This window comes from Mesoplodon mirus, assembly GCF_964341445.2.
Source record: "Mesoplodon mirus genome assembly, chromosome: 16".
NCBI lineage: Eukaryota > Metazoa > Chordata > Mammalia > Artiodactyla > Ziphiidae > Mesoplodon > Mesoplodon mirus.
In genome coordinates this window covers 74948431-74974789 of record NC_138992.1, presented here as the reverse complement: position 1 = coordinate 74974789, position 26359 = coordinate 74948431, and the positions used below count along the sequence as shown (strand labels likewise).

At 50.2% G+C, this 26359-nt stretch overlaps 1 protein-coding gene and 1 long non-coding RNA gene across 2 annotated transcripts in view; both read left to right on the top strand.

Annotated features, from left to right (window-relative positions):
• The first annotated feature begins 665 nt into the window (after window positions 1-665).
• SOX17 (SRY-box transcription factor 17) lies at window positions 666-2816 on the top strand. The gene is made up of 2 exons (XM_082601634.1): window positions 666-1187; window positions 1761-2816. The coding sequence occupies exons 1-2, from the start codon at window positions 881-883 to the stop codon at window positions 2690-2692; spliced, it is 1239 nt and encodes a 412-aa protein (XP_082457760.1). The 5' UTR covers window positions 666-880; the 3' UTR covers window positions 2693-2816.
• Window positions 2817-10072: 7256 nt separating this feature from the next.
• The window catches only part of LOC309792175, a 67403-nt gene continuing 51116 nt past the window's right edge, over window positions 10073-26359 (top strand). Inside the window, exon 1 of the long non-coding RNA XR_014291615.1 lies at window positions 10073-10283. This is a non-coding gene — a long non-coding RNA (uncharacterized lncRNA). The remainder of the gene's footprint in view (window positions 10284-26359) is intronic.

Below are 26359 nucleotides of genomic sequence, written 5' to 3'. Positions count from 1 at the left end.
AATATCACTGCTGTCTTTACCACATTTTAGAAATCAAAACTAAGCCTTGCCTCTTTTACTGAACACATATGAGAAAACTTTGTTAAGTTTACTGTACATTTCACGTACAAATTGTCAAGGGTCGGTTCGTCTTTTTGGGTAAAGTTTTTCATTTCTTCGGAATGACGTTTGTAATCTTGTTTTAGAAAGTAGAATTTACCTCGGACATGGCATTTTGAATATAGTACAACAAGCACGTTGAGTCCTTGGGAAGAGAAAGTATTTTTCAATTTGAAGACGTCCGTAGGTCTCTCGGAAGAAGGCTAGGTCACCCACGGCTGAAACACCCTCAGCTCCTGGTTTAGTGGATGCTTCGTGTGTTGATCCGAACTGCCGGGGGCCAAGTGCTTCTGTGCAGCAGTGCGATGAGCACCCGGGAAAGTTTTTCAGAAGTCCCCCTTCCCGGGTCGGAGAGGACGTGGCGCCTAAGCCCGGCTCCAGCCAGTTTTCCCGGGGGCAGGTGTAGCCCTGGGCGCGGGGTCGGGGCGGGGGAGGGGAAAGGGCGGGCGTGGGGTTGAGCTGGGACTTGGGACTTGGGCGGCGAGCTGGGCGTGGGCCTAGCGACGCCGGCCCGGCCCGCCCCCGTCGCTCCATTGGCCACGTCTGTGCAGAAAAGGCCCCGCGGCCTAGGGGCGCCCGCAGTGTCACTGGGCCGGCGGGGACGCTGGCTGCGCCGGGGCTGCGATCTGCCAGGGACGCCGGCGGCGGGGTCGGGCCGGGGGGCGCGAGCGGCCCGCGGGGCATCTCTCTCTCTCGCTCCCCACCCCCTCCCTCCCCCCCGGTCGGGGGAGGCGGCGTGTCCGGCGGAGGGTCGCGGGGCGCGGGGCAGGGCTGGAGCGCCATGAGCAGCCCGGATGCGGGGTACGCCAGTGACGAGCAGAGCCAGCCCCGGAGCGCGCTGCCCGCCGTGATGGCCGGGCTGGGCCCCTGCCCCTGGGCCGAGTCGCTGAGTCCCCTCGGGGACATGAAGATGAAGGGCGAGGCGGCGGCGAGCAGCGGGGCGCCGGCCGGGACGGCGGGCCGAGCCAAGGGCGAGTCTCGCATCCGGCGGCCGATGAACGCCTTCATGGTGTGGGCGAAGGACGAACGCAAGCGCCTGGCGCAGCAGAACCCGGACCTGCACAACGCCGAGCTGAGCAAGATGCTGGGTGAGTCCGAGCCCGGGACCCAGAGAGTGCGAATCGTGGAGCCGCTTCCTTGAGCCTCACGGGGTGTGGGCCTCGCGCCGGAGGAGGCCGGGGGTGCGCGGCCGCCACGTCCTTCCCTGTGGCCCTCGGTCCCTTCCCGCTTCCCGCTCTCCGAGTCTCCGAACGGCTTTGGGCCTCGGCGCCCGGCTTCCCCGGGTGGCCGGGGCGCGGGTCCAGCGGCTCCGGGAGGCGGCTTCCCCGCGCGTCGGAGTGGCGGCGAGGGCACCCTGGCGCGGAGCTGGCTTGGTCGCGCCCGTCCCCCCGACTCCTCGCCCGGGTGGGGACGCTCTCGGTTCCTCGGACGACCGCGAGCGGATGAGCGGGAAGGCGACAGGAAGGCACCCGAGGCCTCGCGTCTTCCCCGAGTGCTCGGCCTCCGCAGGCCCAGCGTTCACCTTCACCTGGACCCCTTCCCCTCCCTGCCCGGGCTGCACAATCCGAGGTCGGAGGCGGGGGCGGTGGGACCAGCTGGGGCCCGGGAGCGGGGCTCCGACCCTAAGCCCGCGCGCCTCTCCACCTCCCGCGCTCCCGCAGGCAAGTCCTGGAAGGCGCTGACGCTGGCGGAGAAGCGGCCCTTCGTGGAGGAGGCCGAGCGGCTGCGCGTGCAGCACATGCAGGACCACCCGAACTACAAGTACCGGCCGCGGCGGCGCAAGCAGGTGAAGCGGCTGAAGCGGGTGGAGGGCGGCTTCCTTCACGGCCTCGCCGAGCCGCCGGCGGCCGCGCTGGGCCCCGAGGGCGGCCGCGTGGCCATGGACGGTCTGGGCCTGCCCTTCCCCGAGCAGGGCTTCCCCGCGGGCCCGCCGCTGCTGCCCCCGCACATGGGCGGCCACTACCGCGACTGCCAGGCTCTGGGCGCGCCCCCGCTCGACGGCTACCCGCTGCCCACGCCAGACACGTCCCCGCTGGACGGCGTGGAGCCCGACCCCGCCTTCTTCGCCGCGCCGCTGCCCGGGGACTGTCCGGCCGCCGGGCCCTACAGCTACGCGCAGGCCGCGGACTACGCGGGGCCCCCGGAGCCGCCCGCCGCCGGGCCCCTGCACGCCCGGCTCGGCCCGGAGCCCGCGGGCCCCGCGATGCCGGGCCTCCTGGCGCCCCCCAGCGCCCTGCACATGTACTACGGCGCGATGGGCTCGCCGGCGGCGGCGGCGGCGGCGGCGGGCGGCGGGCGCGGCTTCCAGATGCCGCCGCAGCCGCCCCCGCCGGGCCCGGGGCAGCCGTCGCCGCCGCCCGAGGCGCTGCCCTGCCGGGACGGCGCGGACCCCGGCCAGCCGGCCGAGCTCCTCGGGGAGGTGGACCGCACGGAATTCGAACAGTACCTGCACTTTGTGTGCAAGCCCGAGATGGGGCTCCCCTACCAGGGACACGACTCCGGCGTGAATCTGGCGGACAGCCACGGGGCCATCTCCTCGGTGGTGTCCGACGCCAGCTCCGCGGTGTATTACTGCAACTACCCCGACGTCTGACGGGTCCCCTCCGACCCAGCCTGCAGGCCAGAAGCACAAACAGTGTTACACACTTCCTGGAGGAGCTAAGGAAGTCCTCAGCCTCATGTCGTGTCATGTTGTTTTGAAGTTGCCTTGGCGTATAATTTATGGTAATTTATTTTGTCTGCCACTCGAACACTTGGGGAGAGAAAAATGTGAGGTGGTGTTTGAAGATTGGTTCAGACACTTGTTTCCCACAGTTGCGTTGTCAAAACCCCATTTCCAAGTTCAAGTTCACCAGTTTTCAGTGGGTCCCGGAACAACTCGCTCCGTTTCCCGAAGCTTTATTGATCTAAGAAATTTTATCCCGGGTGTGTTCTTTCAATCTTAAAAATAAATAAACAAATAAAATCTGGAATCCTACTTTTTCACTCTGCTAGCGCCTCTGTCACAAAAGCCAATTTTTGTGATCAATGTTAAGTATTTAATAGAATTAGAAATATTTTTAATGATGACACTAAATATATAGTCACTGTAAACTTCTCATTCTCCTGTAAGAGTAGACTTGAATGCCTTGAAGGAGAAGCCCTCAGATGAACATTTGGGCGTCCCAGGTTGTCTTTGCTAGGGGAAAAGAAAACCTCACAGAATGAGCCTGCTGTGCATTTCAAGTGATCCTGGTTCCTACAAAGTAAATCGTAACACTCTAAATATTTTCAATTTTAGTATATCATTTTCTAAATCAGAGGAGAACATCCAGGTAATTTCGGTTTTCTTGTTGAATCTTGAGATCTGACTAAAGAAGCTTTTGGATTGTCTTTTTTTTCTTGTCTGTATTTCACCAAGAGTCTTTAAACTCCCTCTCAACACTGAACTCACCAGTCATCACACATCTACACCTTGGGAAGTAGTGTTGCTGGGTTAAAAATAATTTGAAGGAGTCACAGGAGCTAATCAAAATAAAATGTGCATTGTGACTTCAACTGTTAATGAAACTTAGCAGCTATCATTTCAATGTGATATTTTGCTATAAACTGCGTACAGGGTCCACTGCAGGTCCTGGCACCAGCAGTTCTTAAGCTTGGCGGTGGGGGCGGGGGATCCAGGGATGACTTGCAGGCAGTGTGCTTTACAAATGCAGCTATAGCTGCAGTCCTAGGGCGTCACTATCCTGCCCTTACAGGGAAGAAACTGAGTCACAGGTTGTGAAGCAGGTCAGCCTTGCTCGCTGCTGCAGCGCTAATTGCTGTGGCCCTTCCCATCACACTTTGCAGATGAGACATAAATGGATGGGTACAGACGACCTGTAATGGGCATTTCTTGGGCCAGGGGTTTCATCAGTGCCATTTGGTACTGAATTTGAGCCTGATCGAGCCTGTGAGATTAGGTGCAATTCTCCCCGTTTTGCAAGTGAGGCAAGGAGGCGCAGAGCCCTCACCTGCCGTGTACACATGGTGAAAGCCTGGTGTTGCAAGTTCTGACAACATAGTTGTTCACATTTGTGCAGGGTGTACCCGTGGGCACTGGGAGAACTTGCATTCTGGTGGTGAGAAGCTGTCTCATTCTCCATACTGATACATGCTATAGAGACAAGGAAGGGGAAGGAAGATGGCTTCAAGCATTTATCTTGAGGGTTATCTGAGCTGACATGGTTGGCTGGATTCTCTTGAAGAATGGCAGGGCGTGTGTTTTTTTTAACAAAGGGTTCTGGGGTGCTGGGAATGTTCAGGATGAAGGTTTCGGTGAGGAAAGGTAAGTCTATTTTGATAGGCGTAACAGAGGTTACCTTAAACATTTGAAATGAAAACGTTCACTCCAGGTTCTGGCTATCCTCCAATCCAGTTTATTTGCCTCTGGTACCCTAGCCTTTTCCACTCTCTCTTCCTCTGACCCCAGACAGGTTCTGCTTCCTACATTCCTGGTGGATACCGTGAGCAGAGGTGCCTCCCTCACTCAGGTTCAAGGCTGTGTCTCCAGTTCCGGTCACACCAGGCACTTCAGTGCATACTTGGTTGTGGCCCAAGGAGACTCCGTTGTATCCTTTGCTGCTGCCCCTCCACAAAGTTAAGAAGATATGAATTTCCCCAGTGGTCCAGTGGTTAAGACTCCGCACTGCCGCTGCAGGGGGCACAGGTTCGATACCTGGTCGGGGAAGTTCTGAGTGCCAGTGCAGTGCGGCCAAAAATAAAATAATTCAGAAGATACACAGGGTAAAGAGGAAAGGAGAAAAGCAAGTGCTTGGGGGAAGAAGTCCTGTGACGTTACATTCTTAACTGCTCACCAGGGACCTGTCAAATAACGAGGGAAAATAAGAGCTAAAATTGTTCAGCATTTCCAATGCCTTTAACCCCCAGTGGAGGGAAATTAGTCCTCACAATAATTCTTGGAGGCAGAGACATGTCGTCCATCTCTTGTTTTTCCTCAAGCGGACTCAGGTGAAGCGACCTCAGGTGCCAGCTAGTGAATGATTTTTGGTTTACCTTGGAAACAAATACATAGAAGATCCATTGCTTTCCCCCCATCTCTACTTCCGAGATACTTTAGAAGTATGTCAGGAGGTAGAAATCAGGGCAGCTCTCCTGAGTTGTAAGCACTCTTAGTTGTCATGCTTATTTGAATTCGCCTTAGATGATAGTCTACGGAAAGCTAGGAATGCCCTCCCAGGGAGCACACACACGCACATGTGCAATATTTTAGACATAGTTTTAGGCAATTCATGACTCCTCATAACTCATCCAAAGTTTGTAGGAATCCGAAGCCCTCAGGTTTAGAAGCGCTGATGGAGAAGGTTTGTTGGGAAGCATGGCACCCAAGCATTGTAGCAAAAAGGTAGTTTCCCTTTATTTGAAAACACAAGGGGACATCTCAAGAATCCTCTCACGTTACTGAGTTGAATCAAGGAACGCAGGGTTGTGTCCCTCTCACAAAGGCAACTGTGATGCCCTGCCAGATGAAGATACGGTCTTTTCCTTTGTGCAGTGTGGTGGGTGGTGGCTTATCTCCCTACCTTGGGTATTTACATCCTTGTATCAACTCCTCCCACACTTAATCTGGGTTGGACTTGCTACGCTAACCCAATAGAATGCAATCGAAGTGAGGCTGTGCAGGCAACCAGGACCAACCCTCAGGAAGCCCAGGCAGAGTCTCTTTCTTGTACTCCCAAGAGCCCTGAGCTACTGTATAGGAAGTCCAGCTACCAAGGTGGTGAGACCACGTGCAGAGACCACGCGGAGAGGAGAGACCACTCGCCTGCCTGTGAAGGGAGGGCTCCCATCTCCTGCGACCATCCTGTCGACTGGAACGCAGGAGAGGCCAGAAGAACAGATGCCCAGACGAGCGCAGGCAATTCACAGGTGGGAGAGATTAAAAAAAAAAAAAAGATAGTTGTTGTAAACCGGGAAGTACTGGGGAGCTTTGTTAACTTAGCAACAGGTTATTGACATGGGTTTTACCCTAAATGACCCTTTCTTATTTTGAAGTATAGGAACGTGGGCACTGGCGGAAAAATCAGGAAAAGAGTTTTGGGTCCTGTCAAATATATCAATAGTTTTAAAGTGAGGGACAGAATGTCAGACTTGACTCAGGTTGGATGACCGTGGTGTCACCAGATGCGTAGACTCCTCTCCTCAAGCAGACGTGGATGAAGTGACCACAGGTACCAGCTGGTGACTGATCTTTTAAAAAGATTAAATTTCTCTCAATTTTTAATGGTTTCCTTTTGGGCACAAATACATAAAGGATACACTGCTTCCCCTGCTCCCTCCCACCCCATCTTTACTTCGGAGGTACCTGAGAAGTGTGTCACGAGGCAGGAATCCAACCATTTCATGGGCTGAGATATCCAGATTGGGTGCCAGCAGAGAGTCTACACACCTTTGAGGGACCCAGAAAAAGACGACGGTATTTTCTTTCCCACCGAGATACTGCCTGATCTCTATTAAAGCTACCAGGGCAGGTCTGATAAGCTACAAATAAACGTGTAAGCTCCTTATACAAGCAGCTACGAGACAATATCCCACTGAAACTATTTCCTTTACCTCTTATTCTTATCTCAGAAGATGACTGCACCTTTAATCTGAATCACACTGCAAAAGACTTCAGCTTCTTCTGTACATTTATGCTGATGTCAGGAAAAGCACATACAAGCAAAAGGAATTCAGAGAAAATGGAGTGGGTGCTATGAACCAAAAGGTATCATCGCTGTCTGACGTTCTTAAATGTCCCATTTCGTTTTGTTTTTAATACTCAGAGCTGTGCCGGTCACATAATAGATGTTCAACATTCCCTTCCTCCTATTCCCCTCTGATTTGTTTTGACAACATTGGCTGGGTGAGAGAGATTTTACATCCATTATTTCAGCATAGATTTTTTTTCTTCCTGCTTACGAGGTGCTTCCTTCTGAATCCTGAATATTCACTCATCTGAGAAAAAGTGGCTTTGGTGTCCCTGATCACCCAGGTGGAGTAGGATGTGGAATATTCTGCTCATTCCTCCAGGGGATGAACCTGTGGCCTAAAGAACATTCCTTGGGTCCCCTGACCTGGGATCAAGCTGCATCTCCTTAATTTTTCACTGTAACACCTACCCCGACCGTCCCTCTAGTGAGAAAGTTGTGTGCTTTCTCCTGAATCATTAGACAGCTTCGTGTGAATCAATTTGCACCGTCCCCCTTACACAAACACTGAACCCTCACCACTGGCAATTCTCCCAGCTTTATTCAAGATTCTGGATATTAAAAATTCTTAGGGCAGTACAAAATAGTGTTTAAATAATAAAACAATACTTCTTAGCAAAATACAAAATTTCTTAGCACTAGTATACAGCAAGTGCTAAAGAAGTTGTTGCTACTATATTAATAATGTTCTTTAATGTAAACGTTCTCTGAAGCTCAGGTCCAAACAACAGTTTGGTTGAATAAAAGAAAAAAAATTTAATCTTATTCTTGCCGAAGACAGTTTAGCTTTGAGGATCTTCTTTCCACTTTAGCCAAAGTCTCGAACGCTTTGTCAGGGTCGAAATCATAACAAGTATTCCCCAAGCTGATGTTGCTCAAAAAGATGATCTGTGAAGTTACACTCTGTGTGGAGATTCAGATGAGTATCAGTAAGTTGCAGTAGCCTTGCTGTGGACCCCGTTTTCTACAGGGTCACGGGCAGTGCCCTCGCACATACCTGATCTCTTGTTAGGCAAGGAAAAGAATGGTTAGCAGTGTTCTGGTTTGTCTGATCCCTGTGGCCACAAGGAGTGCCCCAGGGGACAAGGACGGTCTCTTCACTTTGTGTCACCTGACCTGGCACCCAGTAAGTGCTCAGAAATGGACTGAGTAACTGACTTGGTACCTCAGTTGAAAACCTCAGTTTTCCGAAGGAACTGGGAGTTCCTGCTTTGTCGCTCTTCTATTTGAGACAGTCCCCAGTGGCTAGAACTCCTTCCTCTTGAATATGTGTCAGGACAGCGGACTCAACACAGAGCATAAGCTATTGGAGCAGGGCAGAGAATGACTGGATACGAGGTAGTGCTCCAGAAGGAGAAGACTCTACATTTTGATTCAGAAGTTCCCCCTGGCTCAGCACCAGATCATCGTGAGTTTGGAAAAGGCACTAATCTTTTCGGGTCTCTGGTCTGCTCGTCTGTAAAAAGTAGGGGGAATGATAAGAGCCCTGTTTCCCTCATTGGATCGCGTTGTAGTGATGAATGAGATGGTGTTTAAGGATGGCTTCAGGGCCGCAGGAAGCGCTCTCTTCTCTCTCCCCTCTCGACCTTTTGATTTTATGTATCTCTGTCTTTCCCAGCAGACTTGGGGGATTTAATTTCGTTATCCCACTGGGAAAGAGAAACAACAGTAACTCGCTTTCCCTGGTGCTTTTGCTTAGTGGATGGAACATTTCCCAGTCTTTTAAGTTTGCCCATATGAGCTGGAAACCTAGACCATCTGTGCTTCACTCCAAGCTTTGGGCAGCTCAGCCTCTCTGATTATAAAATGAGAATAGAAATAATTGTCACTTGAAGAAGAGCTTTGTACAGAATGCCTCAATTCACATGAACTCCCATTTGGCATGAAAATCTCAAGGTCTTTATAAAGGGACAGTTCACTGGGACATACTGAGCTCAATGTCAAGTCTGCTAATACTCACCTTTCAGTCCAGCCCTTTTCCCCACCAGTCATAGTTTCTCAAGTCCTGAATCACATTTCCATGTCATTTACTTTTTAAAGACTGAACAGGGTTGGAATTCTTGAGGATGAATAAGCAGAATGGAATGGGGGAGGGCCGCACATGAAGAAATAAATTCTGGCTTTCAGCAGTTCCAAGTAATGTTGAAACTTCATACCCGGGACTTTGAATCACTCACTCTTCAGAAGTTATTTCCCCAGGGCAGTGGTGGAGGGGGTGAAGAGAAGAAAATTCTGACACAGACATGAAATGAAGAGACAGTTTTATAGTTGTTCCCTACATAGTGGATTCTTCTGCTTATTTTAAGAAATCTGGATGTTTGAAAACAATACTTGGGATCGTAGGTGCACACACACACCCCCAAAATATTAAACTGCAAAGGGAGACTACAGGAGGGAGAAATAAAATAGAAAATCAAGTTCGTTGTTTCAGTAAAAGGACTGTGGGTATGGGAAGTGTATGATTTTATTTATTCGTTTAAAATAATTTAAAAATTTAAAATGATGTGCATGCTTACAAAAAGAAAAAAAAAAGAACACAACAACAAGAGCAAAGCAACGTTCCAGAGGGGCTTGTAATATAAACTAAGAGCTGCAGGAAGATCTCGTCCCTCCCCAGCCCCCCTTCCACGTGTTAGTCAATCCCCCTGCCCCTCTTTTGCTCGAACTGGGCTTTACCTACACTAATAACTGTTCCTCTGGCGGTTCATTAATTAACATGCCTGCGAGGCTAATTCCATATTTATCAGTATTAGACACTGACTTCCTGCTATAATAGCCAAGTACGTCCTGCGTTCCTTCGAACGTAATGATAGTTACAGCCTTATGTCCATTTCTTCTATTGATTACCGCTGCCTTCTACAGTACTGGGATAACACACCCTTTTTCTTGTTTCATCGCAAAGGCTGGAAGCCTTGACTCCCCACTGTGAAATGTGAGGATACTGGTGCCCCCATCTTTCCCAGGAGCTCCCCTCTCTCCGGCGGAGGTGGATATTTTGGGATAAATTTTCTGGGTGTGGCGGGTGAAGGGAGCAGATGGAAGAGTGATGCACGTGTTATTACAAGGAACAGCATCCGCTTCACGGCATTTCAATCAATCCCAGACAATCCGGACTGCGTCCCACCGTGGTTGTGATTTTTAGGCTCGGTCTCCTCTTACACCCATTAGGAAAGAGAAGTAGTGTCCCTAAACCTTTACACAAAGAAAAAATAAGATCGTGTCAAGGGGCAAACGCTAAACTCGGCTGTCGGTTTCCACGCCCACCTCCACCCTCCGCCGCGCGCGGGTCCAGATCCCGGGAGGCGGCGACGAGTCCCTCCCGCGCGGGCGTCTCCGGGCCCAGAAGGCGCTGGAAGCCGAGGGCGCCGCGCTCCCCTCGCCGGGAACCGCGCTCCGGCTGCTACTAATTCAAGGGAGGATGTCAACCAGACTCTGCAGTGACTTGCAACTAAGAAGGTAAAAGCTCTTAGGTTTGGTGCGGGTGGAGGAGAGCACGGCCACCCTGGTGACCGGGACAGAAAGACCGCGACGTCGTGCGCTCGCTTCGAGGCGTTTCGCGCCCGTGACTTTGCGCCCCGGTGCCCGCCCAGCGCCGGTGTGCGCGGCCCGGGGCGAATCGGGCTCGAAGGGTTTCCCTTTTGTATAGTTCAGGAGAGGGCCTGCCGCGCGGGGACCTCAGAAGGTCCAAACGTGACGTCCGGGACTGACTCTCCTCCGAGGCGGGGAGGGCATTTGGGTCTCGGCCTGTGACCTTCTGCCGGGGAGAAAGTAAACCCGTAACCTTGCGCCGCGCCCTAGTGAGCTGTGGCCGCGCGGCGCGGCGCCCGGCGCCCGGGTTCTCGGCCTCGCGGGTGCAGCCGGCGGCGGGAGCAGGGCTTCTCGAAGGGCCACGTCTGTGCGATAAAGGCCCCCAGGCCCGGGGGCATCCGCGGTGTCACTGAGCCGGCGGGGGAGCTGGCTTCGCCGCGGGCTGGGGCCGAGGGACGGGGTCCGGCCGCGGGGAGCGAGCGGCCCGCGGGGCATCTCCCTCCCCACCCCGTCCCGTCGGTCGGGGGGGAGGCGGCGTGTCCGGTGGAGGGTCCCGGGGCGCCGGGCAGGGCTGGAGCGCCATGAGCAGCCCGGAAGCGGGGTACGCCAGGGACGAGCAGAGCCAGCCCCGGAGCGCGCTGCCCGCCGTGACCACCAGGCTGAGCCTCCTCGGGGACGTGAAGGTGAGGGGCGAGGCGGCGGCGGGCGGCGGGACGCGGTCCCGGGGCCTCGGGCCGAGCTGAGGGCGAGTCTCCATCCGGCATCTTCGAGGTGTGGCTAAGGCGGAGCGCGGGCTGCTGGCGCGGGGACCCGGGCCCGCAGGGCACGGAGCTGCGCCGGCCGCCCGGGGAGGCGCCGGGAACGCAGGAGGGAGCGAGGGGAGGAGGCTTCTGCGGGGGGAAGGCCGGGCTCGGAGAAATCCGCGTGCGTTGACCACCGCTTGGGTCCGTGGCTCTACCTCTGAGAACTCGCTTGTGCCGCGAATTTTACACGTAGGGAAACAACTGGCAGGTGCAGAATCGTCTTGGAGGCGCGAGAGGAAATTAGGCCCAAGATCAAACTGTTCACCATCTCCAGGTGTACATGAGAAAGAATACAAAATTTTGCGGTCTTGGGAAAGGTTTTAAAGGTGTCCTCTAATCAGGCAAGGTTCTGTACAAAAGAAAAATCGAACGCTTTATTCCAAGTTTTCAAACAGGGAGCTGATTCCTTCTTTATTTTTTCAGGGAAGAAATTTAGAGACTTAGATAAGACTGCCGATCATTAACAAAGCTGGAAATGCATTCAACAGTACCTTTCAGAAAAACGTGCAAAGCTTTAAATTTCAAGTGATACAGGCTTCTGTCTTGAGGTCTGTTTTCGATGCTGAAGTTGGTGTTTGAAAAGCCAGGAGACGTGGCCTCTAGTTGTGAGGGGTTCAAGCTCATTCTGCTTTCAGTCTTCCCAAGTTGAGGGAGAGTTGGCTTTTCTTTTCTTTTTTAAAGAAGGAATAAAATGGCCAGGCTTTATTTTCATCTTACCAGTGCAAAATCATTTGTCTTCTGCGTAAATAGCGTCATTAAAAATTTTAATTTCCTCTTTGTTTCATAAAAAAATTTAAGCAGAACATCAAGGGAAAACTAGTAACCGCTTCCCAGTCCTGTTTTCCCTTGCACTCGTTTTCTCTGCATACACAATCATAAAGACTCGCAGGGTTTCCTCTCCCCTCCACCCCCACTAAGTGGGATCACATTTCCCTACTAGTCTGCAGCTTGCCTTTTCAGATTTATTTATGTATGGTGTTCCTGTGCTCCTAGAAGCTGAGCCTCTGTTTACCTGGTTGATGGTCTTCTCCGCTCTTCTGCGGGGTCAGGCCCACTTGCCCCATCTCCAGTCCCATGTAAGTTTGTATGTTGGCTAATCCTTTCATGTACAATTACAGTCCTAAGGCTCCCTCACACTCATGCAAAGACTGAGTTTGTGAACATGAATGGAGAGGACCTGCATTTAAAATAGAGCGGACCCGGTCGGTGGGAGAGCACATCTCACCCGAGACGAAAGAGGTAGAAACCGTGCGCGTCCCAGGTGCAATCTTTAACAGGACCGGTTCTTTCCGTATCGGATCCCAGGGGTGCTGGCAGCCCAGCGGTGGATAGAAAACCCCGCCGGCGGTCCTCGCTCCTGGTCACCGTCCCTAAGTTGCCCGCCTTTCTGGGGCAGGGGTTGGCCTGCCGGGGGGCTTCGTTGGCCCTTCCAGGACCCTAGTATCTCCGTACTGAGCCCGCGTCCCGTGAAGCCGATTCGGTCGCGGTGGGTGAAATCGGCCGCAGCACACACTGGCTGGCGGAGTCCTGGTGTTCCTGGTCAGGCAAAATGGTTAATATTAACCTCCACACGGTCTTCACTCGGATGATGGCGTGTGCGGAGCGCCGCTTTGCCTGCCTCCCGCCGGCTCGAGGGAGGCCCGCGCTCTGAGGGTCCGGGAGCGACTCGTTCCGCTGCTAGGCGGGCGCGGGCGGAGGGGCGGCCTTCCTGGAGGAGGCGGCGCTGCGCTGGGCCCTGCAGGACCGGCCGGGCGACGGGACCGATCCCCCCGTCCCTGCCAGGCTCTGGGCGCGCCCCCGCTCGACGGCTACCCGCTGCCCACGCCCGACACGTCCCCGCTGGACGGCGTGGAGCTCGACCCCGCCTTCTTCGCCGCGCCGCTGCCCGGGACCGTCCAGCCGCCGAGCCCCTGCACCCGCGGCGGGGCCCGGAGCCCGCGCGCCCCGCAGCCCGCGCGCCCCGCGGTGCCGGGGGCCTCCTGGCGCCCTCCAGCGTCCCGCACACGAACTACGGCGCGATGGGCTCCGGATGCCGCCGCCGCCGCCCCCGCCCGAGGCGCTGCCCGCAGAATCCCCGCGGAGCGCTCAGCTGCGGTGCTGGCTTGAGGGCCTGGGCTCTGTCCTCGGAGTTCCGTAGCCGTCACCGTGAACTACAGCCGTCACAGTCTATGAAACTTTCCTATCTTCCTCAGGATGAACGTTCCGGTAGGAACAAGGGTTAACACTGTTACCACCTCAAAGGAGGCGGCGCAAGACGTGCTCTTCTTCAGTGTACGTACAGCCCACCTTCCCCCATTTTCTGTATATGCACCTTATTCTGACCTGAAAGTGTGATTATTTTTATAAAGTGAAAAATTAATGAACCGGGGTAGAAAGCACTTTTTTCTTCGAAAGTCATCTCATCCCAGTTGGTTTTAAACATTTAACATTTATTGTGTATCTTCTGCATTTCAAATCACTGGTCCTAGACTTCTTGGTTATTGACGCCTGTACATTTGTAAACGAAGCTTAAAAAGAGTCTCCGTATATGGAGGTTTTATATTCTTCCGCACAATTAAGTTGCGTCTGTGTCAGTCGGGGTCCCTCAGGAGACAGATGGCATAATTCAAATGCTGAATGGAGAAAGATCAAGGAGAAAACAGAGCGTTTATATAGGGGACTCCTCAGAGACGCTGGCAGCTTCCTAAGTCGGGCAGTAGCTCAGAGCGTCATCCATCAGCTGTGCCTGGGAAGAGGGAGAGGCAGTTGCTGGAGCCCAGGGTAATGGTAGCCTTAGGGGTCCTGCCAGCCAGCGGCTCTGGCTTGGGGAAGAGGAATGAAGCTAGGCCAGTTAGAGCCCAGCGGGATGGGGCCAGAAAATAGATCCTGGGAAAAAATCCCGTTGCTCTCCCGACTTTCGGATAGTACCTCTCCTTGGCCAGACCTGACTACAGAACTAGAGGTCAGGGGGCCTGTGGATGCTGCCATGGGGAGGGGGCGGCGCCCACGTCTCCTGGGGTAGAAAAGTCCAGACTTTCCTAGAATCAGCTCCACAGAAGGGAGTTCAGCACAGCACTTCAGACTGAAGTGGATAAAACTGACTGCCATACTGTGTGTGTGAAATGTAACGGATGGCAGGAAGGAATCTCAGCTAGCTGCTACCGTTCTCAACCTCAGGGATCCCGCTCGCGATGCGGAGGGAGACACCCGGTGGAGTGCAGGTGAAGCCATCGCCATGGGGATAGAGCAGGGCCACCAGGGAACCCACGTTCCAGGTGACAGCACTGAGCCTGAGTGTCCAGGCTCCCGGGAGAGAGTGAGCCAGACCTGTGAACTCTTCAGTTACGTGAGCAGATGCAAGTCGTTTACTGTTTAAGCCCCTTGGTGTTGCTTTTCTTCTCACTTGGAACCCAGGGATTCCTAACACATACCCCGGGGGAAGGCAGGCTGAAGATAGGACGGCCCATTCCTCTGCTTGTCAGAGGGAAGTACCGAATGTGGGGAGCCCAGGGCAGCAGCAGCAGCAGGTGCCTTGCCTCAGAGCTTGTTAGCAATGCAGAGTCACAGGCCAGGGCGCCTCGTCTGCATCCGGTCTGGTCTAGAGCAGAGCTTCTCAAACGTGAGTGCGCTTGCCTCTCGGTCAATAAAATGCAAATTCTGACTGAGGAGGGCCGAGACTGCGTCTCTAACAAATCCCCAGACAAGGCCGACACACCCCGCTTGGAGTGTCCGATCCTAGATCCCTTATCCACACTGACTTCTTAGGGACCGTTCACGACTTACAACATGTCAAGTTCAGGAGCAAACACAGAGTCATTTCAGAAGAGCCACTGGACAGATCTGGTTCGTTTTTGCCTAGTGGCCACATCTGCCCTGCTCTTTGCCTCCCCACACAGCCTGCCCCTTACAGCTCGCCGTGGTTATCTTGCTTGTCTCTAAGTCCTGTAAATGGTCGACTTAGAAGCACAGGTGTGATAGCACTGGGGAAACATGATGCTGGCTGAAGGAGGGCAATGAACAGGGAGTACCTGGACCGCCAAGGTTGCGAACCTGACGGACTTGAGCTGGCACAGCCCTGGTGTTGGAATCATCCCCCCACCCACTGGGCATTTCCACTGATCTCACCCCAACTTCGTTATTGTTTAACACTTCACGAATCAATTTCTTGTTTGCTTGTTTCTTACTAGATTACAGTCAGGCATTTCCTGTAGTACAACATGAGAATTCCATACCTTCTAAACCTTCTGAGTCCACTGCCTTCCACAAGCCAGTGATTACCAAAGCGAGCTGCACTGTACAGTCAGTCTTTCAGAAGGAAGACTGAGGCTTGATCTCCCCCTAAGAGATTCTAACCAAATTGGTTTGGCCTGCAGTCAGGGTGTTTACAATTTCTAAATCTTTTGAGGTGATTCTGATCATGGCTAGGAAATAGATGAAAATACTGACATCAGAGCTACCCGAGAAGTCAGTTATTTATGTATTTATTTCATTGAATGTTTATTGAGCATCTATTAAATGCCAGGCACCCCGACTGTTTCCAAAGATGAACAAAGCTACATTTCCTGTTCTCAAGGAGCTTGTGGTTTTATATGTGGGAAAGGCATGTAGATAAAGAATTGGTAATGTGTGGTCAGTGCAATAAAGTATTGTTATGGCAGAAAGCAGAGTGATGGACGCTGTGTGAAGGGGCATGGATTAAAAATAATAATAGCTGACCTGCACTGAGCACTTCCTATGGATGCAGAGGCCCCAGGGAAGAGCTGATGTTTACCTGAGGCCTTGCAGGAAGAGGCAGCCAAGTGGGGAAGGTGGGTCGGGGTGGAGAAGGTATTTCTGAGTCCAGGTTGGGGGAGGTGGGGATGAGAGGGTGAGGAAACTCGGGGAGGTGACTTCTTTTTTTTTGTAAAATCAGGGTGGAGTCGAGACCTGAGAGGATGGTAGGGGTGCGGCGAAGGGTGGAGCCCTGGATTTGAGAAGAGCAGCTCCAGGCAGAGAGCCTCCGTGCACTGTTGAAGGCCCAGATGGGATGGGGTTCCACAGACTGGGTTCCATCTTCAGGGCTGCGTGCACAGAGCTCCAGTGTAGACACAGAAATGCGACAGGAGGATGCTTTCAAAGCTGGGCTTTTGGAAGCCGTGGGGAAGACAGACAAGACGGCCAGGGAGTCTTGGTCAGATTTTGGCTGGAAGGTTTAATGGAGATGGGTATGGAGGAAATGAGGTCTGGAGAGAGCTGTTAGGCTTGGGGAAAAAAAAAAGCAAAAAAGAAAAGAATAAAAAAAACACGAAGGAGAAGCCAGAATGCTAGGGGAATCAGAAGGGGCTTCCAAGATGCTATAGGATATGGGTCAGGGTGCTGCTAGTGAGCCAGATGGGGCTGCTGGAGCGGGGAGGTGAAGGGCGCCGGGGCTGTGCAGCCAGGGGACCTGGGCCGGACCCCGCATGGTCACTGGAACCCCGCAGGGGGAGCGGAGGAGGGAGGGCTGAACCCTCTCAGTGCAGAGTTCCTGAGCCCCCGCCAGCTGGTGGGAGTGGATTTAATCATGTCATCCGGGGTATAAAGGAGGGAAGTTAGAACAGAAGGCAAGGAGCTTGCCATTGAAATGCAAAATGGAGCGATGGTGAAACAGGAAAACCCCGCTCAGACTGGAGCAGACTTAGGAAGATGTGGCAGCAATTCCTAGTGATAGAAGCAAGTTTTCCACCTCCCCCTGGAAACCTGGGGCTGGATGTGTTGAGTTTAGGGGCAAAAGATCCAGAGTTCAGACATGTTGCCGACAGCAACAAGGAGGTCTCTTATCAATTTTGTCATCAGGGACAGGTTTACAGATAAGTGTTGTGAGCAGTGTCCTGCTTTTGAGAACTTCCTGTTTGAAATAATTGTTCTTGATCACTAGGTGCTAAACCTGAAAAATCATTATTAACAAAACTATTTTCCCCCCTCCTATCAGCTCCATATTGATAGCTGAGGCAAAGCCTCAGGCTTTGGTTAGGGTTCTGCTCAGCCCAGAAGGGGCCTGACTTCCCACCCTTGACCTCCAGAGAGATCCTTTTATTCCTAATATTGAGCAACTCTGCCCAGGTTCCTTGAGACTGCTGTACAGGCATAAGGATGATGCCCTGTGTCAAGATGGGCGCTACTGACCTGAGGTCTAACGGCAGGTTCAGAAAGGCTGTGGCTTCTGCAGAGTTTCCCAGGAGGGAGGAGAGCCCTGCAGGGACATGGAAACGTGGGTTCTCTCCAATCCTCCTTCTCCAGAGAAGTGTCACAGTCTCCAAAAATACTGCCCCAGAGACCTGAGAGGTGCACCCCTGCAGAGACAGACAGCCACCCAAGGACCTTCAAAGCCAGAGGCCACGATCCACGCATCCCCGGACAGGAGCATCCCCCATCCCCGACCCCCAGCGGCCGGCGCCACGCCTCATTCTGGGGTTCATTACTAAGGGCTGAGACGTCTAAGGGCCAGAGAAAGGGAGCCTCCCAAGTGGGCCCCGCATCCGGTGCCACTCACGCCACTCAGGAGAACCCGAAGGCTGTCCCCAGCGATCCCCTGCGCTGGATCACTGCGTGGCTTGCCCGCCCCTCCACCCCCAGACCCAGTGGGGTGCACGGCCCCGCTCCTCGAGGGGAGCCTCCGGGCCGCCAGCCTCTGGCATTACTCATCTCGCTTGGCCCGGCTTGAAAGCGTGAACAATCTCTTCCAGGCAGTCCCCGTTCTCACTTCCCTCTGCCCAGAGGGCCCCTCCTCGCGTCTGACCCGTTGGGGTCAACATCCTCTCCGGCCGACCCGCCCCGCTTCCTCCCTGGGGCCGCGCTCCAGCCTGTTTTCTTGGTTCGGGGGCTCCCGGAGAAGTGTTTCCTCTGCCCCCCTCCACGATCGTGTCAGACGAGCTGGCGTCAGGGTCTTGGGTTATTGGGGACTTGAGAGCCTAAAGATGGGGGGAACCGTGGGGAGAGACGTTCCGGGAGAGGCTGGGAGCAGAGAAGCCCATCTGGGAAGCCGGGCAAAGGGGGCCCAGAGGAGGGACCAGCCCGAGGCGGTGCGGAGGGCTTGTGAGGGGCTCTGAGGAGAGTCAGGGCAAGCTGCTGCCGTGGTGGGCAGGGCCCAGGCGGACAGGTGGGTCGCAGCCCAGGGAGACCACTGTCACCCAACCGCTCAGAACGTCTTTTTCCTCTTCTACAAAATGTGGATAATAGAGACTACCTGCAGAGTCATTGCAAGGGGTAGGAGTACTTGTAGCGTGCTGAGCCGAGTGATGGGATCAGGAGGACATCTGTGTCCCTCGGACCTGGTGTATCCTTGTGGGTTGCGGCAGAGCGTCTGCACCGAACCCCGTGGCCCGAGCTTATAGTGACCAGGTAACTGACCAGTCTCATTTCCCTGGGATACAAACGCAGAATAGTTTGGTGTTTCTCTCCACGTATGGCTTCGATGATGCTCTCTTAAATTCTCCCTGACTTGCTGTTTAATGAATTCTTGGGATGAGTTTATTATTTCTAGTTACGTTTAGTTGTTAAAATCTAACCCGTTTTACTTATTTGGAGAAAGAAGAATGTAAAAGGTCAATTCACTGTAAAGCTTCACTCTTAGTTGAAATCTTATCCCTTCCATGCTCCTCCCCGAGGGCTTAAGCAGGGACCCCATCTCGTCCTGGAGGAGGGCCCTGGTTGTCTCACAGATACGCCCTCTCGAAGGCCAGCTCCTGCTGTGTGTGTTGGGGGGAGTGTGGAGGAAGGCGGGGGAACGGGACCGAAGCCTTTGTACTTACCTGGCCACTGTTGGAGCTCTCTCTCTGGTGCTCCTCCGGAAATCATTTACTGGTTTAAAAGCCCCAGCACGACAGGGTTTGGCTCTCTCGTGGGCTACAGGGAAGGCACAGAGGCGGGGCCTCCACCCTGCCTCCTTGCCTGAGTGGGAGATGGATTGTGGCTGGAAGCCACCACATCCACTTTCGTCATAACCCCTGCCCTGGGCAGTGAACCCACAGACTCACCGGGAAGGCAGCTTTCTCTGCGGTGCAGCAACAAGAGGGCTGAGGCACTCTGCATGGTGCCCACTTGGCCTAGGGACATTCATGCATCTATGGAGTTCATGAGATTACCCTGGGCTGCCTCTGCTGCCCCCCTCACCCTGCCACTTCCTGCTACTTCCCCTGGAATTCTCTCTCCCTCTGTTGAGACAAGATCTCAAGTCTGATTCTAAACCAGATGTCAAGCCAAGAACCAGAATTTAACTCTCCTTTATTACATCCCTTGCAATCTCTGTGTTCCTTTGAAAAATGTATTTCACTTAACATTGTTTATTATGTGATAGGTAAGACACTCAAAATTACATAATAAATTGGACACAGGCGATAACAGATACTTGTTCACCACCACTCATCATAAGAAGCAAAACAAGACAGCAAATCTCCTTGCATGAGTACTTTTCAAGCCTATGTTTGGGTAATACTGGACATCGCTTTGTCCACTTTAAAAATAATAGGAATTCAAAGTGGAATTACAGTACATTTGTACCTTACTTTTGGAAAGATTTATATTTTTTAATGATGCACTTCTATTCTAATATGTATATAGAAAAGCAAGGTTCCAAATAGCTGAAACAATCTTGAAGAACAATAACAAAGTTGGAGGAATTACATTTCCTGAGTTCAGTTGTCTCTCAGTATCCGTGGGGGATTAGTTCCAGGACTTCCCTCGGATTCCAAAATCTGCAGATGCTCAAGTCGCTTATATAAAATGACATAGTGTTTGTGTATAACCTATGAAATCCTCCCATATATTTTAAATGATCTCTATCTAGATTACTTATAATACTAATATAATGTAAATGTTATGTAAATAGTTATAAATACAAAGTAAATGCTATGTAAATAGCTGCTAGCACATGGCAAATTCAAGTTTTGCTTTTTGGAACTTGCTGGAATTTTTTTCTTTTAATATTTTCATTCTGTGGTTGATGGAATCCGTGGGTGTGAAACCCAAGGATACAGAGGGCCTACTGTACAAGACTATAGTCTGGTACTGGCATGAGGATAGACCTATATAGATCAATGGAGTAGAATTAAAAGGCCAGAAATAAACCCCTACATCTATTGCCAATTGACTATTTTTAAAAAATATTTATCTATTTATTTATTTTTGGCCACGTTGGGTCTTCGTTTCTACGTGGGGGCCTTCTCTAGTTGCGGCAAGCGGGGGCCACCCCCATCACGGTGCGCGGGCCTCTCACTATCGCGGCTTCTCCTATTGTGGAGCACAGGCTCCAGACACGCAGGCTCAGTAGTTGTGGCTCACGGGCCTAGTTGCTCCGTGGCACGTGGGATCCTCCCAGACCAGGGCTCGAACCCGTGTCCCCTGCATTGGCAGGCAGACTCTTAACCACTGCGCCACCAGGGAAGCCCACCAAATGACTTTTTGACAAGAGTGCCAAGACCATTCAATGAGGAAAGAATAGTCTTTTCAACAAATGGTGCTGGGACAAGAGGTTATCTACATGCAAAGGAATGAAGTTGAATCCTTACCTCACACCATATACAAAAATTAACTCAAAATGGACCAAAGATTGAAGCAAGAGACCTAAAATTATACAACTTGTAGAAGGAAATATAAGGGTAAATCTATATGATCTTAGAATAGGCAATGGTTTCTTAGATATGACATCAAAAGCACAACAAGAAAAAATAGATGAATTGGACTTTATCAAAATTAAAAACTTTTGTGTATCAAAAGACATTATCCAGAAAGTGAAAAGACAACCTGGGACAAAATATTTGCAAATCACGTACCTGATAATGGTCCAGTATCAAGACTATATAAAGAACTCTTACAATTTAACAATAAAAAGACAAATAAAGCAGTTTAAAAATGGACAAAAGATTTGAAGAGACAGATTTGAATATAGAAATAGACTTTTTTTTTTTGGTTCTGTCTTTGTTTGATTTTGGTATCAGAGTAATAATAGTTCCATAGAATGAATTGGGGAGTATTCCCACCTCTTCTGTTTTCTAGAAGACATTGTGTAGAATTGATGTTAATTCTTTTTTTTTTTTTTTTTTTTTTTTGCGGTACACGGGCCTCTCACTGTTGTGGCCCCTCCCGTTGTGGAGCACAGGCTCCGGACGCGCAGGCTCAGAGGCCATGGCTCACGGGCCCAGCCACTCTGCAGCATGTGGGATCTTCCCAGACTGGGGCACGAACCCGCATCCCCTGCATCGGCAGGCGGACTCTCAACCACTGCACCACCACGGAAGCCCTGATGTTAATTCTTCATTAATTATTTGGGAGAATTTTCTAGTGAAACCATCTGAACTAGGAAATTTCTTGTTTGTTTAAAATATTAAACAAATTTCTTGTTTAATATTTTCAGACCTCAGTTGACCATGGGCAACAGAAACTGTGGAAAGCAAAACCATGGATAAGAGGAGACTACTGTATTGCTAATCTTTGTTTTCTGTCTTTCTTTTTGTCAGTCTTGCTGGAAGTTTGTTAATTTTACTGATCTTTTCAAAGAACCAGCTCTTTGCTTCATTGATTTTCTTTATTGTTTTTCTGATTTTAATTTTATTGATTTCTTGTTTTTCCCCCTGTCAGTAAGGTATTCTTTTTCTCTGGTTTTAATGCTGCTTTCAAAATGTTTTCTTTGTCTTCGTTTACTTTATCTCATCACATAGGCACAGGTCCCTGAGACTCTGTTCATTGTATTTTTTAAAATCTATTTTCTCTGTTGTTCAGACTGAGTAATTTGTATTTTTCTGTTTTCCTGTCACTGATTCTTTCCTCTATCCCTCATTCTGTGGTTGAAACTTTTTAATTTTGTTTTGTTATTGTATTTTTTGGTTCAAAATTTCTCTTTGGTTTTTCTTTATATTTTCTATATCTTTGCTGCATGTTTTACTTATTATCTGAGGCTTTATATTTTTTTCATTTGTTTCAAGCATGTTTGTAATTACTCATTGAAAGATCTGTATCATGACTGTTTTAAAATCTTGGTCAGAGAATTCTAATATCTCTGTCACCTTGATGTTGGCATCTACTGATTGTCTTTACTTAGGGCAGTAGGAGGAACTTGGGAGGATGCGACCGCTGGTTGACCCCAAGTTGGACCAGGGCACTTGGAGGCTCCTCCCCCCTCCCCCGCCCCCATCCGTGGAATGTATGCTCTGCCCACCATTCCCACCGTGGGAGCTGTTGTCAAGGTCACAGCCTTGAGAGAGCACTGTTTTTATTTTAATCAATTTATTTATTTTATTTACCTATTTTTGGTTGTGTTGGGTCCCTGTTGCTGCGCACGGGCTTTCTCTAGTTGCAGTGAGGGGGGCCACTCTTTGTTGTGGTGTGTGAGCCTCTCATTCTGGTGGCCTCTCCCGTTGCGGAGCAGGGGATCTAGGCACGCAGGCTTCAGTAGTTGTGGTGTGCAGGCTCAGTAGTTGTGGCTCGCGGGCTCTAGAGCTCAGGCTCAGTAGTTGTGGCGCACGGGCTTAGTTGCTCTGTGGCATGTGGGATCTTCCTGGACCAGGGCTCGAACCCGTGTCCCCTGCATTGGCAGGCGGATTCTTAACCACTGCGCCACCAGGGAAGCCTGAGAGTGCTGCTGTTGAGACCGTCTAGGCTGAATACGCAACTGGACCCGTTAAGGCCGTGACATAAATTTTTAATATTCTGGCTGCTGGATGCAGAGACGTACTGTCTTTCCGGCATCCCAAGACAAGCCTCGAATGCAAGTTCTCTTGCTTATTAAACCTGTCACCTGTCAGTCTGGAGTACCCTGCCTCTTTCTTCGGTCTCTCCTTGCCCTCTGTATGGGGGCCAATTTGTGAACCAACATTCAGTTTGAGATCTTCCCACTTCTTGATATGATGAATGATTTTCAGTTGAAACCTGGACACTTTCATGTTATATTATGAGACTGGATTTTATTGAAACCTTCTGTTTCAGCTAGCTTTCTTTTATACTGTTCTGTCTGGGAGGAGAAATTAGAGCACCCCCTGCTTAGTGCCCGGTGGGGTATAAGTCCACATTCCCCATCCTGCCTCTGTTGACTGAGCATGGAATCATTGCTGCTGATTGGGGGTGAGAGTTCTGGCTCCCCACGTGGATCCAGCTGACCCTGCAGTGGGGAAGTTGGCTTTGTTACAGCTGGGCAGCTGTGAAAGTCCTGAATCCCCAGTAGGGCTCCTCTGATGTCACTCCAGTGGGAGAGGGGTGCCTTGCTACTGCAAGGGTGGGTGGGAGTCCAGGCCCTCTGTGCTGTCTCCACTGACGCTGTGGGTAGAGGGCTTGTTCCCAGCTGGTAGGGATGAGAGCTACGGCCTCCAGCAGTAGGGTGTTGGCAGAGCCTTGAGAGAGAGGAGCGGAGACTGCCCACATGACCTTCACTTGTGGTGTTGTGGTGGGCCATGTCTTCTGTTTGTTTTTGTGTTGTTTCACCGGAGCACTGTGCTCATTGTCTGAAGGTTGTCTGTCTTGCTAGGCTGCCCCTCTCTTGTCCTTTGGCTGGAGAGAGAAGGTGGTGTTGTTGTTTTGTCTGTGTCTGTTGACACTTCTGTGCTGTTAGCCTCTTCAACTTGAAGTCTGGGGTATATGAGGCAAAAAGAAAACCCAGGGAACTCACCACCATGTTGTTTCTTGGGTCCTCAGGTCTTTGGCCGGTTTGCCTTTTTCTTTCCACCTTTCAGAGTCTTCTTCTGTTTGTCTTGTATGTTATGTCCAGGGTTTTGGTTACTTTGCGGGAGGAATAAGGAAAAGTTTGTCCACTCCAACTTATATGTGCAGAATCATATTAAATTTACTCTTTTACGTCTGGCTGCTTTGCTCGGTGTAATGGTTTTGAGATTCATCCATGTTGTTGCACATGTCAGTTGTTCTTTTTATTTAACTGCTGAGTAGTTAGTAGTCCATTGTTTAGCTATACCACAATTTGTTTATCCTTTTATCAATTGATAGACCTTGGGGTAATTTGCAGATTTGGCTGTGATGAAGAGACCTATTATAAACATGATCATTATGTGGAGACACACTTTTGTCTCTCTTGGATAAATACTGTGTGGAATTGTATGGATTGTATGGTCAGTATATATGCTTAACATTTTAAGAAAGTGCCAGACTATTCTTGAACATGCTTGTACCACTGTATATTCCTGCCACTAATGAATAATAGCTCTGATTGTGTCAAATCCACTTGAACAGTTGCTATGGTGTTTTAAAAATTTTAGCCTTCTAATAGGTGTGTAGTGGTATCTTATTGTGATATAATTTGTATTTCTCTGATGGCTAATGATGTTGAGGATTTTTCATGCACTTATTTGCCATCCATGTATCATTCTTTTTTATGTGTCTCTTCTCATCTCTTATATCCTTTTAAATTAGATCATTTGTTTTCTTCTTATTACTGAGTTGAGAGTATTCTTTTGTATATTCTAGATACAGGTCTTTTGTCAGATATTTATACTGCACATATTTTCTCCTAGTCTGTGGCTTGCATTTCTATTTCTTAATGTGTCTTTTGAAGAAGATACATTTTAAATTTTGATGATGTCCAATTTATCAAGTTTTTATAGTTTGAGTTTTTGTTTCCCATGTAAGAAATCTTTGCCTAACAAAAGCTCACAAATATTTTTCCCTCTATTTCCTTCTAGAAATTGTATAATTTTAGGTTGTACATTTAGGTTTACGATCTATTTTGAGTTAATTTTTATATGTGGATTGAGGTTCACTGTTTTACCTATGAATGTTCCATTGTCCCAGCACTACCTGCTGAAAGGACTATCTTTTCTCCATTTAGGTATATTGTCACCCTTGTTAAAAACAAAACAAAACAAAACAGTTTTTTGACTATACATGTGTGGGTCTATTTCTGGCTTTTTGTTGCATTCAAGTGATCTATAACAAACAGATACCACACTGTTTTAAATACTGTAGAATTATAGTAAGTGTTGAAATTAGGTGGTATGAGTCCTTCAACTTTGTTCTACTTTATAAAAAATGTATTGCCTACTCTAGGTCTTTTGCTTTTTCCATATAAATTGTAGAATCCAATTGGTCAATTTCATTGAGCTTGAGTTAAATCTATAAATTAATTTGGGGAGAACTGACAATCTACCAATATTGAGCCTTCCAATCTATGAACATATGTCTCCATTTATTTAGGTCTTCTTTGATTTCTCTCATCAGTATTTTGTATTTTTAATCGCACATATTTTGTTAGACTTAATCCCTAAAATATTTCATGTTTTCTGGTGCTGCTACAAATATTACTATATTATAAGTTTCAATTTCTGATTGTTTGCTGCTAGTTTATAGAAATACAGTTGCTTTTAAAAAATTGACCTTGTGTCTTATGACTTTGCTAACTCACTTGTTAGTTTTCTTTTTTTCTTGGTAGATTGAGACTTCGTTCATAGACAGTTATGACCTCTGTGAGTAAAGACAGTTTTATTTTTTCTTTTCAAATTTGGATGCCTTTTGTTTCTTTTTCTTGCCTTGCACTGGCTAGGACTTTGTGTACAATATTGGAAAGGAGAAGCACCTAAGAGTCTTTCTTCTTTCTCTGTGACACATCATTGACAAGTAATCTCCCAAGAGGGTGAATGGACACTTTATGTTTCTGGGATCTGTCTCCTTTACACCCCACCTTTAGAGGCAATCAAACAACTCAGTATGAGAAGGGAGTGGAATGAATTTGGTGGTTTGGGAGCTGTAAATGAGGGTGACTCAACAGCAGTGGTGGCTCTTCACCCTGGAATGGACCTCTAGTGATTAGGGGTCCCTAATAGGTGGACCCTAAACTGTCTCTGGGGCAGCTGGGCTCAGAGGGGAATGGCCATTCTTGTAACTAGGAGGACTGGATGCTTAGGTTACGACTTGGTAAATATAATAAGAAACTCTTTGAATCAGGTGTGGCTTTGAGGAAATGAAGGCATACAGGGGCAGCATTTACCTTCAGAAATCCCTGCCAGCCTGTGCCAGGAAATAGGGCAAGCCAGCCTTTGCTTTGGGACAGAGGCAGGACAGATTTGAAGGCAGTCCTGGATGGCAGAGATTATGGTAACCCCAGCAGCAATGGTTTGAGAGACCCAGGGGCTCTTGCCCAGTTGGTAATGGATGTCCAAGGGGTCTCTTGGGACTGTGTAAGAGCTGGGAGTTCATGGATGATCCAGAAGAGGATAAGGGGGACTCCTAATAGGGTGAAATTGTACTTCTTGTTACACACACATGGGGAGT

What these genes read in the sequence shown, in the direction of transcription:
- SOX17 (XM_082601634.1), top strand. Translation starts at nt 881, where the DNA reads ATGAGCAGCCCGGATGCGGGGTACGCCAGTGACGAGCAGAGCCAGCCC. An exon ending in CGAGCTGAGCAAGATGCTGG is followed by an intron (nt 1,188 to 1,760) that starts GTGAGTCCGAGC and finishes GCGCTCCCGCAG; the next exon opens with GCAAGTCCTGGAAGGCGCTG.